Source organism: Myxocyprinus asiaticus, chromosome 47 (genome assembly GCF_019703515.2).
Source record: "Myxocyprinus asiaticus isolate MX2 ecotype Aquarium Trade chromosome 47, UBuf_Myxa_2, whole genome shotgun sequence".
Classification (NCBI taxonomy): Eukaryota; Metazoa; Chordata; class Actinopteri; order Cypriniformes; family Catostomidae; genus Myxocyprinus; species Myxocyprinus asiaticus.
The window spans coordinates 9,374,167-9,389,563 of NC_059390.1; the positions used below are offsets into that span (position 1 = coordinate 9,374,167).

Sequence of the window (15,397 nt, forward strand, 5' to 3'; positions counted from 1 at the left end):
AAGAGAGGTTATGCTCTTTCAATAGTATAAACATATCTTAAAACTTCTGATATACAATTTTTATAAATAAATAAAAAATAAATTATATATATATATATATGCCATATATATATATATATATATATATATATATAAAATGAATCAGACACACTAGGGGCTTTTATTTTGAAATGATCTCAGCTGTTCCGGTTGCTGTGGCGTCAAGTGACGTAACATCTTATTTGAAGCGCTTTTTTCACGCTGTTCTCACGTGGAAATCTAAACATGGAGATCTCCATCGAAGAAAGCGTCAATGGTAGCAAGGTAAACCGTGTTGATACCCTCATGTTTGTTATTGATCATTCATATTAATTTGGCCGTGCTTGATGTAAACTGATTGGATTAACTGAACGAGTGCTGAGTTTTAGAAAAGTATAAATAACCAGCTCTTGTGAAGCGTAAACATATATAAACTCTTCAGCAACCACAAACAGTATTTATTTTACCATTATGAAATGGTCGATGGATAACACACTCATGTGGATATTTTTGTTAATGTAGTTATAATAGTAATAATTATAAACACGAGTCACGACATAATAATACATTTAATTAGCAACAATATATAATAATAAAAAATGTCTTGAAATACTACCACCCTCTGTATACAACAATCTTTGCTTAACACCAAGTTAGAAACCTATTAATTATGATGGTTTGACATGTATAGATTAATAATCTACAAGGGTGTTTTGATAATCATACATGTCTTGACTTACTTATTTGTTATAATACCTTGTTTCATGCAGGATCAAGATGAGACCAAATCTGGAATAGAAAAAATGGAAGTGGACAATAACATTTTACCATTTCAGCTGAAAGCTGATCAGAGCTCCAGTGGTCAACTTGGACCAGCAGGAGAACTGTGCTCCAGTAATCAGTCTAGACTGATGGGAGATCAGTGCACCAATATTCAGTTGGAACAGTCAGAAGATCAGTGCACCAATATTCAGTTGGAACAGTCAGAAGATCAGTGCGCTAGCGTTCAGTTGGAACAGTCAGAAGATAAGTGCACCAATATTCAGTTGGAACAGTCAGAAGATCAGTGCACCAGTGTTCAGTTGGAACAGTCAGAAGATCAGTGCACCAATATTCAGTTGGAACAGTCAGAAGATCAGTGCACCAGTGTTCAGTTGGAACAGACAGCAGATCAGTGCGCTAGCGTTCAGTTGGAACAGACAGCAGATCAGTGCGCCAGCGTTCAGTTGGAACAGACAGCAGATCAGTGCATCAATATTCAGTCTAAACAGTGCACCAGTCCTCAATATGGACTGACAGGGGATCAGTGCACCAGTGTTCAGTTGGAACAGACGGGAGATCAGTGCATCAATATTCAGTCTAAACAGTGCACCAGTCCTCAATATGGACTGACAGGGGATCAGTGCGCCAGCGTTCAGTTGGAACAGACAGCAGATCAGTGCATCAATATTCAGTCTAAACAGTGCACCAGTCCTCAATATGGACTGACAGGGGATCAGTGCACCAGTGTTCAGTTGGAACAGACGGGAGATCAGTGCACCATCGTTCAGTCTAAACGGACGGAAGATCAGTGCACTAGTAATAAGTCTGGACCTGCAGAGACGCATTGCAGAACTGTGGTTAGTCCACTCTCTGGCACTGGATCCTTGGCTCTTCTGAGTATGCAGTACAGAGGAAACAGCTCAGATGACAACTGCTCAGACAGGTGAGATCAAAATACATAAATGTATCTGATCCCTACAGTAATATCTCCATTTTAATATAAGATTTGTTTGTTTTTTTAAATGTGACACAGTGACACAGATTCCTCATCCTCCACATCCACCTCTTCGTCATCCTCATCCTCTTCCTCCTCCGAGCCTTTAATGGTGAATCACACTGAAGATGAAGGTGTTGCCATAGGCCATGGAAAGGGGCCAGCACCAGTGCAAATCCAAGATGGGCTACTTATAGAGGTGGGGGTTATAAGAAGGATTTTGGTTGCCAACTGTGATTGGATTTTGTGTAAACATAATTGTAAGATTGCACTACAGAGTGTATATATCTGTAAACATATATGTTATACTTTATGCATATTTAAATAGAGTGCACTACCATCTAGTATCACTACTATCTAGTGACATCTCTACATAAGTTGTAAGTCATCTTTTGGTTGTGTAGGACCTCCCTGCTGTGGAGAACCTGACCATCAGCCTTCCAGGGGATACAGAGATAGAGCCCGCTGGAAGGATATCAAGCATTTTAGAGCGATTAGGTATTATTTTCCAAAGTTGCCACTGTAATACTAAACTGTCAAGCATACAACTATTAAATGTTGTGACATTGTGCCAACACTTGTCACCCTAAATTGTCTCATGTAACTTAGTGATTGTGGAGTCATTCAAGAACACACCACCATTGAATGAGGACAGTGTGTTATTCAGCAAAGACCGAAATTCTATTGGAAAGGTTAGTAAGAATAACCTCTCTTTGGGAGTGAAATGTCAACCCTGCAGGTGGTAGATTTATTTCCCAATATTTTGTAACCATCTTTAATAATGACATGATTACTTTTTCTTTTGAAACATGCAAAGAGATGTGTAAATCCTTTTGAAAGGCGTATTGTGAATTTATTTTTCGTACCTTTTTGTTAAAGGAATATTCTGGGTTCAATACAAGTTAAGCTCAATCGACAGCATTTGTAGCATAATATTGATTACCACAAAAATTAATTTTGACTCGTCCCTCCTTAAAAAAAAAGCTGGGTTACAGCGAGGCACTTACAAGAAAATTGAATGGGGGGGCCAATTTTTTTATATTAAAATACTCACTGTTTCAAAAGTATAGCCACAAGATGTAAACAATTTGCGTGTAAACATGATTTTAGTGTGATAAAATCACTTGCTAACCTTTTCTGTGTAAAGCTATAACCAATTTTACATTTTCGTTGCCGTGACGATGTAATGTCAACAACACTTAAAATCCTAAAAGTAATGTAAAAATCACAATTTAAACAAATTTATAGCTCAAATAATACACAATTTTTAACAGAAGAATTAACGTAAGTGCTTTTATTAAATTATAAGCTTTGCATTTCTGCTTTTAAACCCTCCAAAAATTGGCCCCATTCACTTCCATTGTAAGTGCCTCACTGTAACCATTTTTGCTTTTATTTTTAAAGAAAAGGAGAGATGAGTCAAAATAAATGTTTGTGGCTTAACTTGTATTGAACCTGGAACATTCCTTTAGGTTTGCTGCTTTGTGGTAGAACTGAACTCTTTGATTTTTCCTCAGGTTTTTGAAGTCTTTGGGCCGGTTTGTCAGCCCTACTACATTTTGAGGTTCAATTCCCATGAAGACATAGACCAGAAAGATCTTAAAATTCAAGACCTGGTTTACTGTGCACCAAAAATCAAAGATTTCACAGACTACATCTTTACAGAGCAACTCAAAGAGTGAGTGTCTCATCAGATCAGCAGAACGCATGGGCGTAGTAGTGTCGATATTTCGGTTCTAGATATCCTCGGTGCTGTTCTGCTGTTGTATTTTCCACATCCTGTACATTTACAAATTATTCCTCTCAAACTAGGACCAAAGGGTCAGATGCATCCTGGAAAAATGATCAGGAACCACCTCCTGAGGTAAATGTGTCCCTTTTATGACAATTGTTTGGAAAATTAGGTCAACAAAGGCTTACATTTTGTGGCAGAAATAATAAAATGCTTGCCCTAATATCTCTTGCATAATCAGGCAGTTCATTATCAGTATTACCTGATATTTTCGGAAGTGTTGCCCATTCACACTTGTTTAGCCTCACCACTGATTTATGATCACTCTGTTGTGTGTAGGCACTAGACTTTAGCGACGATGAGCAAGAGAGACTGGCCAAGCAGAAACTGAAAGAGCAAAAGAGACGACAACAGAATGATTCTAACTCAGGTGGGTCAAGCAGCCTTTTTATACAAATACAATTTTTTGTTGTTGTTATTGCCATTTTTGTATTACTTTTTACTAGGTACATTAATTGATGGTGGGGAATGGAATTAGGAAAGGTGGATTCTGAATTAGAACTTTTATCACCCGCATGAGCAACATGTGTGCTAGCCACTAGGCCACAGCTTTGACAAACTGACATTTTTTTAAAGTAGAAAATGCAATCACTCATTGCTTTTCTTAAAGGGATAGTTCACCCAAAAATGAAAATTTTCTCATAATTTATTCACCCTCATGCCATCCCAGATGTGTATGACTTTTTTTCTGCAGCACACAAATTAAGATTTTTAGAAGAATATTTCAGCTCTGTAGGTCCATACAATGCAAATGAATGGTGGCCAGAACTTTGAAGTTCCAAAAAGGACATAAAGACAGCATAAAAGTAATCCATAAGACTCCAGTGGTTTAATCCATGTCTTCTGAAGCAATATGAAAGGTGAGAAACAGATCAGTAATATATTTTACTTTTAATTCTGCTCCCTGCACAGAAGGTGTCTATGCATAATGTGAAACATTTTCACTGAGAAAAAAAAAAGAATGTGAAAGTGGAGATTTATTGTAAAAAAGGACTTAAATATCAATCTCTTTCTCACCCATACCTATCATATTGCTCCAGAAGACATGGATTAAACCACTGGAGTCTTATGGATTACTTTCATGCGGCCGTTGTGCTTTTTGGACTTCAAAGTTTTGGTCACCATTCACTTGCATTATATGGACCAACAGAGCTGAGATATTCCTCTAAAAGTCTTTGTTTGTCTTCAGCAGAAGAAAAAAAGTCATACACATCTGGGATGGCCTGAGGATGAGAGAATTTAAATTTTTGGGTGAACTACCCCATTAATACATATTCATTCAGCATTTATCATAATTTCTTTAGTTGGAATTAGTTGTCAATGTAGATAATTTCTCATAACTACTTTATTTGCTCCCTTACCAGAGGACGAGTCAGATGTCCATAAAGCTGTGCCGCCTCAAAAATCTGCTCGGCGGAAACCCAGACAGAATCGCAACGTTCCACATGTGCAGCACCACAATCGCGGCGGCGGTTTCCATAGCGATTATCATGCACACCCTTACTTTCCACATTCTGATTACATGTACCCACCTTCAGATCCACACCTGTTTCCATTCCAGGGCCCAATGTACCCACCCTATCACAGACCACCGCCCTTTCACATGGGCATGCACCCTTGGCCCCCAGGGGCCAATCAGGGCTATATGTTCCAGCCCCCACCACCACCATCTAATCGATAAACCTGTGATTTGATTATCTTCCATTAGCACCCAATGCCTATCTTGCGCCCAAAGAAGGGAACACAATATTTGAATACTAACATAACTGTATACACGTGTATAGTATGATAAAGCAGTATTGTATATTAAAAGAGTGGAATTTCTCATTTTCAATGTCTTTTTCACTGTGTGTGTGAGTGTGAGAGAGAGAGAGAGATTTTAGGTATGATTTAAGAATTGCTTTGTGTTCAGTATTCTATTTTTGCAGTTATTTTATACATTCATTATATGAGCACCTCTTATAATGTTTATAAACTCAGCAAAAAAAGAAACGTCCCTTTTTCAGGACACTGTATTTCAAAGATAATTTTGTAGAAATCCAAATAACTTCACAGATCTTTATTGTAAAGGGTTTAAACAATGTTTTCCATGCTTGTTCAATGAACCATAAACAATTAATGAACATGCACCTGTGGAACGGTCATTAAGACACTAACAGCTAACAGACGGTAGGCAATTAAGGTCACAGTTATAAAAACTTAGGACACTAAAGAGACCTTTCCACTGGCTCTGAAAAACACCAAAAGAAAGATGCCCAGGGTCTCTGCTCATCTGTGTGAACGTGCCTTAGGCATGCTGCATGGAGGCATGAGGACTGCAGATGTAGCCAGGGCAATAAATTGCAATGTCTGTAGTGTGAGACGCCTAAGACAGCGCTACAAGGTGACGGGAAGGACAGCTGATCGTCCTCACAGTGGCAGACCATGTGTAACAACACCTGCACAGGATCGGTACATCTGAATATCACACCTGTGGGACAGGTACAGGATGGCAACAACAACTGCCTGAGTTACACCAGGAACGCACAATTCCTCCATCAGTGCACAGACTGTCTGCAATGGAGTGAGAGAGGCTGGACTGAGGGCTTGAAGGCCTGTTGTAAGGCAGGTCATTACCAGACATCACCGGAAATGGCGCCTATGGGCACAAACTCACCTTTGCTGGAACAGACAGGACTGGCAAAAAGTGCTCTTTACTGACGAGTTGCAGTTTTGTCTCACCAGGGGTGATGGTCGGACTCGCGTTTATCGTCGAAGGAATGAGCATTACACCGAGGCCTGGACTCTGGAGCGGGATCGATTTGGAGGTGGGGGTCCGTCATGGTCTGGGGAAGTGTGTCACAGCATCATCGGACTGAGCTTGTTGTCATTGCAGGCAATCTCAGTGCTGTGCGTTACAGGGAAAACATCCTCCTCCCTCATGTGGTACATGACATGACCCTCCAGCATGACAATGCCACCAACTGTACTGCTCGTTCTGTGTGTGATTTCCTGCAAGACAGGAATGTCAGTGTTCTGCCATGGCCAGCGAAGAGCCCAGATCTCAATTCCATTGAGCACGTCCGGGACCTGTTGGATCGGAGGGTGAGGGCTAGGGCCAGGGCCATTCCCCCCAGAAATGTCCAGGAACTTGCAAGTGCCTTGGTGGAAGAGTGGGGTAACATCTCACAGCAAGAACTGGCAAATCTGATCCAGTCCATGAGGAGGAGATGCACTGCAGTACTTAATGCAGCTGGTGGCCACACCAGATACTGACTGTTTCTTTTGACACATTATTCCATTTCTGATAGTCACATGTCTGTGAAAGTTGTTCAGTTTATGTACTAGTTGTTGAATCTTTTTATGTTCATACAAATATTTACACATGTCAAGTTTGCTGAAAATAAAAGCAGTTGAAAGTGAGAGGACGTTTCTTTTTTTTGTCGAGTTTATGAACTTTAAGGCCTGTACTCTAAATTATATGTCAGCTCTTGTGTTAAATTGAATCTACAAAAACTGACCAATTCTGTAACCTATTCCATGTGTCATTTATCTATCTGTATCTAAATGTCTAGAATATAGCCTCAGTTCCCTGCCCTATCCCATGAACCCAAATCCCATACCCCTGTGTTGCTTTCTGTTCTGATATTCAGGACTTCTGTGGATGCTCTCTTTCTGTGTTGTTTTAAAGCTGTAGATTTGACCTCAGCAAGCCAATCATTGTGTCAATGAGCAACACCTGCAGATCGCGCACATTCAGAACTTACTGGTGGATGTGGCAACTCGTAGCTCCTCTGAACAGGATTAAACACATTTTCTGTCGATCAGTGTTCTGGCTATTTGATTGAATTATGGTGTGTTGAGACATTTTCTTTATTTTAAACCTGGTGCACACTGTATGATTTTTGCCACGATTCTGCCTTCTGAGACAAATTTCGGGAATCCTAAAGGATTTCTGTCATCGTAGGGCAAAATCGGCAATCTTACAACGTTCAGTGTGACATGTTCACCGACGGCCGATTAATAGCCTTTGCGATGATCTTTAGCCTCCGACGAAGTTCTGGCAGTGTCAGAAATTTAGCATCACAGCCGTATAGTGTGTCTGCTATTACGACGGCCAGATGAGATATTCCGCTCCTCTCTCGCACCCCAGTTCACTTGGAAAGCATTATTCCCTGAAATAAATAAATACAGAGCTTAAAAAACTAAAATAAATAACGCCTTTAACACGTTTCTGAACATGTTTTTTTCTTTACATTTATCATGCATTTTCTTTACAACTTTATTTTAATTACTATTTTACTTTTAATAAATGTACTTTAAACCTCTATTAACTTCTTTAGTTAAGATTCAAACCACTCCAAGTAAAAAAAATTAAAAAAGTTGAAACAATGTATATTGGTAAGTATTTATGGGATGTTTTAATCCAAATCAGCAGATACAGTTGGATACAATTATAGAAATCCTATTATCCATAGGGAATTTGCAAGCGCGATATATTATCAGCCTTTATTAATTTTCGAGATTTTGCGTGGCCGATAGGTTACTAAGAGGAGAAAACATAGGCTACTATAACCCACCTTTTTCGTTTTCCCTAATGTGAATGAAGTTTGTCATTTTCCGGGCCACAAGTCTTTTTATTTCCACAATTAATATTTGCTTGTGGTAGCTAATTATTACTGTAGGCTACCTGCTGTACTCGTGTTCATTCTCAACATCTGTTATTTTTTGTCTGTGTAATCAGGCTGTCTTAAGGCCTATTTGTCAAAATCCATCTTTTTATATGTTAGCCTATGATCATGATGGAGTGGTTTTGGAGTAACGGAAATGTTGATGTCCTGACTCCTCCAGGAGGAGTCCGGGGCGGGCAAATCTTGCCATTTTGCTTCTATTCCACAACGCTTCTGTAACGTGAGTCACGTTCACTGATTGGGACCACAGTCGGCTACGATGTGTATGGTACAGTCTGACATAATGTCGCACAGTGTGCCATGGCGATATCAATGCGTTCATATCATACAGTCTGACAAGCAACAATCTTAAAGGACTGTAAAAATCCTACAGTGTATAACGGGCTTAAGTTGCATGGGCAATGGATATTCTTAATTTTATCATTTAAAAAACCTGCCTAAATCATTCCAAAGCAACCCAAATTTTTACCACCCACCCAAGCACATTTTTCCCTGCACACCTGCCCAATCTGGCAACACTGCTCATATTACTCTAAAACACGAAATGCACGTGTGTTAGCGAGCTGACTGACAGGCGATGTCTGTATCTAAAAGGTGATTGGCTTTTTTACTTGCAAGGCGGGACTTCCTTTATACATCCATTGACTGTTGGGTGCTAGAGCTTCTTGGTTGGGCATTCCAATTTCTCCCATTAATTTAAATAGAAGTGACTCGTCTCTGCTAAATTGTCTCTGGCCTCACACTCTATACTAAAATGCCTATCATGCACTACGTCTCCTCCCCGAACTTTGCACACCTTTACTCCTGATTTCTTGCAATATCGGGACAGTAAAGGTGTACAAAAGCAACGCGTTACTTTATTTAAAAAGTAACTCAGATATTATGGTCTAAAATAAAAAAAATATTGCGTTACTTTACACGTTACTCAAAAAGTAATCTGATCACGTAACCTTACTTTTATCACGTTACCCCCAACACTGTCCATAAGCAATACAAATACAAAAGATGGACGTAAAAGCTTGCAGGTAAGATTGTAATCTGGGTTTTAAATTAACACCGCCAACCCGCCAAATGCGGCTGTGGCGGGTAACTGTCACTCTTACTAGCCACTTTGGCGGGTGATGTTTTTCAGGGTTTGTCCTGCTACCTAAGGAAATTTAATGGTATTCATGCCTCATAACTTACACGCGCAGCTGTGTGGGGCGAATGAAGCGTGCTTTCACGTGAACCGGTTGTGACTGGGTTGTAGCATGGGTCGGAACCGCCACAGCTCACACCAGCGCGCTCCAGAGATAAGATCGGCAGAGCTCTGGAACAGCGCAGAGCGAAACTTGCGTGATTCAGTCACGCTTCACTCGATATTGCGGCGGCCAGTGGAAAACACAAAACTTAAATGACCCATTGGAATTTTTCAGAGAACATTCTAGTATAAAGCGCTATATGGAGGAAGTCAAACTGCTAGACAGCACATACTGTTCATTATAAATAGCACTGATGAGGTAAAGAGGAGACAAATACATCATCAGTTTTTAAAATACACATTATCATCCTTACTTAAATATCTATTTTTTAATGCAGTTACACTAACTGATAACTTGTATAGATTCATTTCAAATCTATTTTATAGTATGAATCTATTAGACTTTATTTTTATCAAGTCTAAGTTGTAGTTAAAGTGTATTTAGGCTATTAGCTTTTTCATAACAAACAAAAACAGTTTCATTTGTTAGAAAAGACTATCAACATTAACCTAATTACAGTAATATGAAGCCACACATTGTCTTAGCTAATGGCCTTGTCATTACAGATACCACTGTTAAACAATGGTAGAACAATGGTAAACTTTCATAGGCAAGTACAATTTGAAGGGGTTGAATTTCTATGAACTATTGAAAAATTATTGACAAATTTTCCTCCTGTTCTATCCTACTCCTGTTCTAACTAGCGTTTGCCTTTGGATATTTTATAGGTTTATAGTGTCCTGGTGAAATCATATAATGCTTGTTTAAATGAAAAGTCCAGACAAATGCATGTAGTTACAGTCTCCAGTCTCCTTTATCACTTTTTGTGAGGTGGGGGGTTTTGGCTAGTGAAAATGCTGAGTGGCTAGTGACCTTGGAAAACTACTAACCACAGTGGCCAGTGAGCCAAAAAGTTAATTTCAAACCCTGATTATAATGATTATTAATCGCTCAAACCCTTTTTTGTTCATTGCGTAAATGGAGCCGTCGATCGTTTGCAATTTAACGAGGAGCATCTCGACATCCTACAGTGTCAATGAAGTTTCTTTTCACAGCGTTTAACCATTAAACTTACGTGATGCATAAGATGTGAAAACATTTAAGAACTGATGAAGTGCCATCGTCACCGCAATGTTTGTAGTTTTTCACGTTTCACAGTTGTAGTTCTGAAATGAACCATCAAACTCCTCTTCCATCGAGCAAGGGTTTGTGGGCAATATTATCCGAAAAAGCGTGCACGGATCAACACTTTGCAAATCTACCGGAAATTATAGACCATCCCGGCTACTTTGGAACCCTTTTTCTAAAAATACTACCATTTGAGACATACTAATTATTATCTCATGTAAGGGGGGCCACCCAAAGGCCCAAGGACGGTATCCAATGGTGTGGCTGAAGGTCTGCTGCGCGTTCTGTCTTATCATGCGCATTAAGTTTAAGTTATTTCGTTCTGATTAAATAACTATATTATTTGTTTTATGATCCCTGTTTATTTGATCTGACTCCAATTATAAAAGTTTCCAAGGATATATTAATGTTCCAATCTTTATTATTATTAAATTTGGTTTAACATTTGATCATCGTATTTAACTCTTTATTTTATATTGTACTTGTTCATTCGGATTCCTATGTCGCTTAGAGAGCTTTGCGCTGGCCGTGTACGTGGATCTCATGATCACAAACTCGCCAGTCTTGGTCATAAGACAGAGGTAATTGACTAATACTATTTAGATGGCTGCTCATGCTTGCTCTTTTATCTAAAAGTATTTTGTTTAGTCCCCTTAGATAGTAGACACTTAATTAGAGTAACATTATTTCTACTCAGAGGTCATGACCTCTAAAATTTACAAAAATAGACCAACATTACCTAAGTTAAAAATAGCTTTATATTATCATGCCATAGTTTCCTATGTACACTTAGCTAGAAAAATATTACAATAACCAGAGGTTTAGACTTCACCTTATTTAGGTTGGTCGATCAACTTCATGTTGTCCTAAACGGAAATTCCATATGGAGCCTGTCTACTCGAAGTACACTTGAACTAATGCCAATTTGTTAGTCAGAGCTCTAAAGTCTCAGTCGGTGTGCCCCATGCTCCACTCAGAACTGAGCTTTAGTCCGCTACTAACCTTGTCGTAGATTTGCGGAAACATGGACTTAACGTAATCTACTAAAGACAATAATTTCAGAGTAAATCAGAATAAACTCAAATGTAACAATTTATTTACCAGGTAAAATAATACATCAATTCCAGTTAGACAATAATAAGTCAAATTCAAACATTCATCAAAACATAAGAAATAAGAATTGCATACCTGGTAGAGAAAACGACACACAGCAATTGTGTGGGAGATCTGATTACAGTTTCCCTGTCTCCTTTGTCATCTCTCCTTAAGTACCAAATGATTCTATTGTTATTTCAGATGTGTTTGTTTGATGTTATTCAGGATTTGGTTTACAATTTAGGGAGTTGTAAATAGACCTTTGAAACTGATAATTGAGTAGGTCGTTTGATGTTTACAAAGAATACACCTAATCTGCATACAGCATATGTTTCCTGTGAGAGACCTGGGAGGGGCATGCCCCTGATAGAATACGGTATTTTACTAAGTTCTTAAATCTTACTTGTGATTTGACTTCGCTGAAAGGGAATGAGACCGTTTTACCAGTTGCACTGAGACCTCTTGAATGATACCAAACATGTATGATCAGAAAACCTTTTATATTACAGAACAGGATAAGTCATAACTTAGTTTTTGGTTACTCTAAATTGACCTGAGGTGTGCGGTATGGAAGAGAGGGAGCAGATGTGAGTGAGATTTGTGTTTTATGGTCCTTACTCAGTAGGGTGTGTTGTCTCAGGTGGAGATGCTCTTCTGTGTGAGAGTTTTATGACATTGGGTCTCACAGAGTTCTTTGACTTTTACCGGAAATGGCGCCTTTTGGGTATAGACATCCTGGTGCCAGCCTTACACTCATATACCATTTAGGGTAGATAGTGTGCACATTGAGACACAGCAATAGTCCAATTTTTATTATATAATATAGGCCTGTAATCACAAAATTATATACTTTAAAACGAAGGCATAAAATCTGTAAAAAAAAAAAAAAAAATGGATGATAAAATGTTTTTTAAAAAAATGATATATGGGACCTTGGCAGACCGTGTGCATGTCATTTTAGCTCATTATTTCTCATCTGAATAGTCACATCCTCTTACCCTCACGTCCCGTATCTTTACTCCCCCTGCTGGTGACTTTTGTAAGTGTTGATGAGACGAGTTATTTATTTTATTTATTTATTTTAAGATTTTCGTTTTTATTCTTTTCCATTTTAGTTTTGAGAAGGGAGAATAAAAAAAAAAATAAATAAAAAAAAAAGGCTAGAATTCTACTTTAAAAAAATTAATACATTTGTGTTTTTTGTTTTTAATTTTGCAGACAAATGAAAAAGAAAACACACCTGTTTTTTTTCGTTATCTGTTTTATTTATTTATTTATTTCAAAACAGAAATGGAATGTAAAGATACACATTAAATCTGTGTATCATACGTTCTTTTCATATTTCATTAAGAATCCAAAATTGGGGGGCCTGGGCAGCTCAGCGAGTAAAGACGCTGACTACCACCCCTGGAGTCATGAGTTCGAATCCAGGGTGTGCTGAGTGACTCCAGCCAGGTCTCCTAAGCAACCAAATTGTCCCAGTTGCCAGGGAGGGTAGAGTTGCATGGGGTAACCTCCTCATGGTCACCATAATGTGGTTCTCACTCTCAATGGGGCATGTGGTGCACAGATGCCAGAGAGTAGCGTGAAGCCTCCACACATGCTATGTGGAGATTGACTGTCTCAGATGGAGGCAACTGAGATTTATCCTCTGCCACCCAGATTGAGGCAAGTCATTACAGCACCACAAGGACTTAGAGCACATTGGGAATTGGGCATACTGAAAAGGGGAGAAAAAAAAAGAAAAAAAAATTATTTCATTAATCATTTACAAAACCAATATTAAAGGAGCAATATGTAATATATTTTCTGTACTAAAGCATAAATCATAATATGTTATCAAAGATTTAGGAAACATGAAAGAAAGAAACATAAGTTGAAAATACTGGCTTCTCCGAAAATAATGCTACAGCCTGTATATTCTACATTGAAATGTCCATTCTGGGCTGGAATTTCTGTTTGTGTTTTGGCCTGTGCGATCCCGCCCACTGCCCATTTCCCAATAGTATTTCGACACCCCGGGTTGCGCGCTGCAGCCATGGAAGCCAGCAATACACATCTAGCTAACATTGACAGTTATAAAAAAATCCACATGAGCTGGTTTATAATTTGCAAACAATAAAAACATTGCAAACGTATACATTAGTTGATCAACTTACAGTGTAAGGTTCGTCGCTTGCCATTGTCAGTTTGCTTGTTCCTGTTGCGTGTCCTGAACCTGGCAACCCGCGTGAGCTTGGAGTCTGGGGAGAAGGGGGAGACAACTCTCTCCAGTATTTTGAATTTGGATTGCAGTACCCATTTCAAGTGCTTGATGTCAATGTTACATATTGCTCCTTTAAAAAACACATAACGGCTTGTTTTTCGTACTTTTGATTTTATGCTCAAGTTAAAAATGGGAAATTGGAAAAATTGACACGGGACACTGTGAGTTTTGAATCTGTGTATCTTCCATTCCATATCCGTTTTGAAATAACATAACGGAAAACGAAACTTGTCTTTTTATTTAGCAATTATTTGCTTTGCTTTTTTCATTTCTGGCATAATACTGATTTTGTAAATTCGATTTTCCAATTTTCTGTTACTCATCTGTAGGCTGTCATTTCCCGAAACGTCCACGGAAGTTTGCGTAAAGGCTAACGAGGATTGACACTTTTAACCTACTTTATGTTCTGCTGCCTCTGAGGATCATAGATGTTGGATCTTAGTTTTATATGGGGACATGGGGAAAAGTAATAATTACCAGAGTTTAATTACCGCGTCAATAAAGATTTTCGTGTAGACTATTTTACCTTCTATAAAACGCCTGGTAAAAAATAACCCCAGGTTATAATCCCGTGCAAACTGACATGCTGGTAAAAAGCCAGTGAAACTGCATTTTCCAACCTGTGAACCCTTTAACTTTCATTGTTTCTCAAGTTATTCATGTGTCTGAAGTGGATCTTGGCCAAGAGAAGACACCAGAAATTGTAAAACAAGCTTCACTTCAGATGAACTGCAGATAACGCTGGCTGTTGCGTTTGGACTGATGCATGTTTTTCGAGAAGGGGTATTAACATTTTGTGGTATGGCATCTTACGTTTTGGTACCTCTGGCACATGCTGTCGGAAATTGTGGCACATCCGGTGGCATATCCGCTTGTGAGTGGCACGTTCCACTGAATTTTGTGGCATTTCCGGTCGTTACAGGCATGTGCCACTGAAATTTGAGTTACGTCTGGACAACTGACACATGCCACTGTATTTTAAGGCATATTGTAGATGTTGTCAACGATACGCGCCAGTTTATTTAACGGTAGTGATGGCGTGTGGACATACTGTTTAGCTTTTAGCGGGCTAACCGCACACTGAACAAGCTTTACACTGTAGTTTAGGTCTGTCTAGTGTTCCATTGTAATTCGCAGTATGCATGAAATGTATTTTGTTTTCTTGTAATAAAGTCATTCTGCCATTAAACAAACCATGTTTGTCTTTTATAGCTTTGCTTATAGGTGAACTACATAGGTGTTTTAGGCTCTGACAGCTTAACTATTTAAACTGCTAAACTTTTCATTATATTTGTATGGTTATTATGTCACTGTGATCACCAATGTGGGTAAAATTTAGAGAGAGAAAAAAAGGATATTTGCCAATTGCCACCAAGAATTTACAATCAGGTTTGGCTTAGATCATTTGTAGACTAGCAATGTGGAATATGG

At 38.7% G+C, this 15,397-nt stretch overlaps 1 protein-coding gene across 1 annotated transcript; it reads left to right on the plus strand.

Annotated features, from left to right (window-relative positions):
- The first annotated feature begins 165 nt into the window (after positions 1–165).
- On the plus strand, positions 166–7,337 carry LOC127436943 (H/ACA ribonucleoprotein complex non-core subunit NAF1-like). The gene is made up of 9 exons (XM_051691485.1): positions 166–303; positions 789–1,723; positions 1,814–1,973; positions 2,179–2,272; positions 2,384–2,466; positions 3,292–3,452; positions 3,587–3,638; positions 3,846–3,936; positions 4,931–7,337. Exons 1-9 carry the CDS (start codon positions 265–267, stop codon positions 5,245–5,247), a joined length of 1,932 nt encoding a protein of 643 aa, XP_051547445.1. The 5' UTR covers positions 166–264; the 3' UTR covers positions 5,248–7,337.
- Positions 7,338–15,397: the final 8,060 nt, after the last annotated feature.

What these genes read in the sequence shown, in the direction of transcription:
- LOC127436943 (XM_051691485.1), top strand. Translation starts at nt 265, where the DNA reads ATGGAGATCTCCATCGAAGAAAGCGTCAATGGTAGCAAG. An exon ending in AAAGCGTCAATGGTAGCAAG is followed by an intron (nt 304 to 788) that starts GTAAACCGTGTT and finishes TGTTTCATGCAG; the next exon opens with GATCAAGATGAGACCAAATC. An exon ending in TTTACAGAGCAACTCAAAGA is followed by an intron (nt 3,453 to 3,586) that starts GTGAGTGTCTCA and finishes CTCTCAAACTAG; the next exon opens with GACCAAAGGGTCAGATGCAT.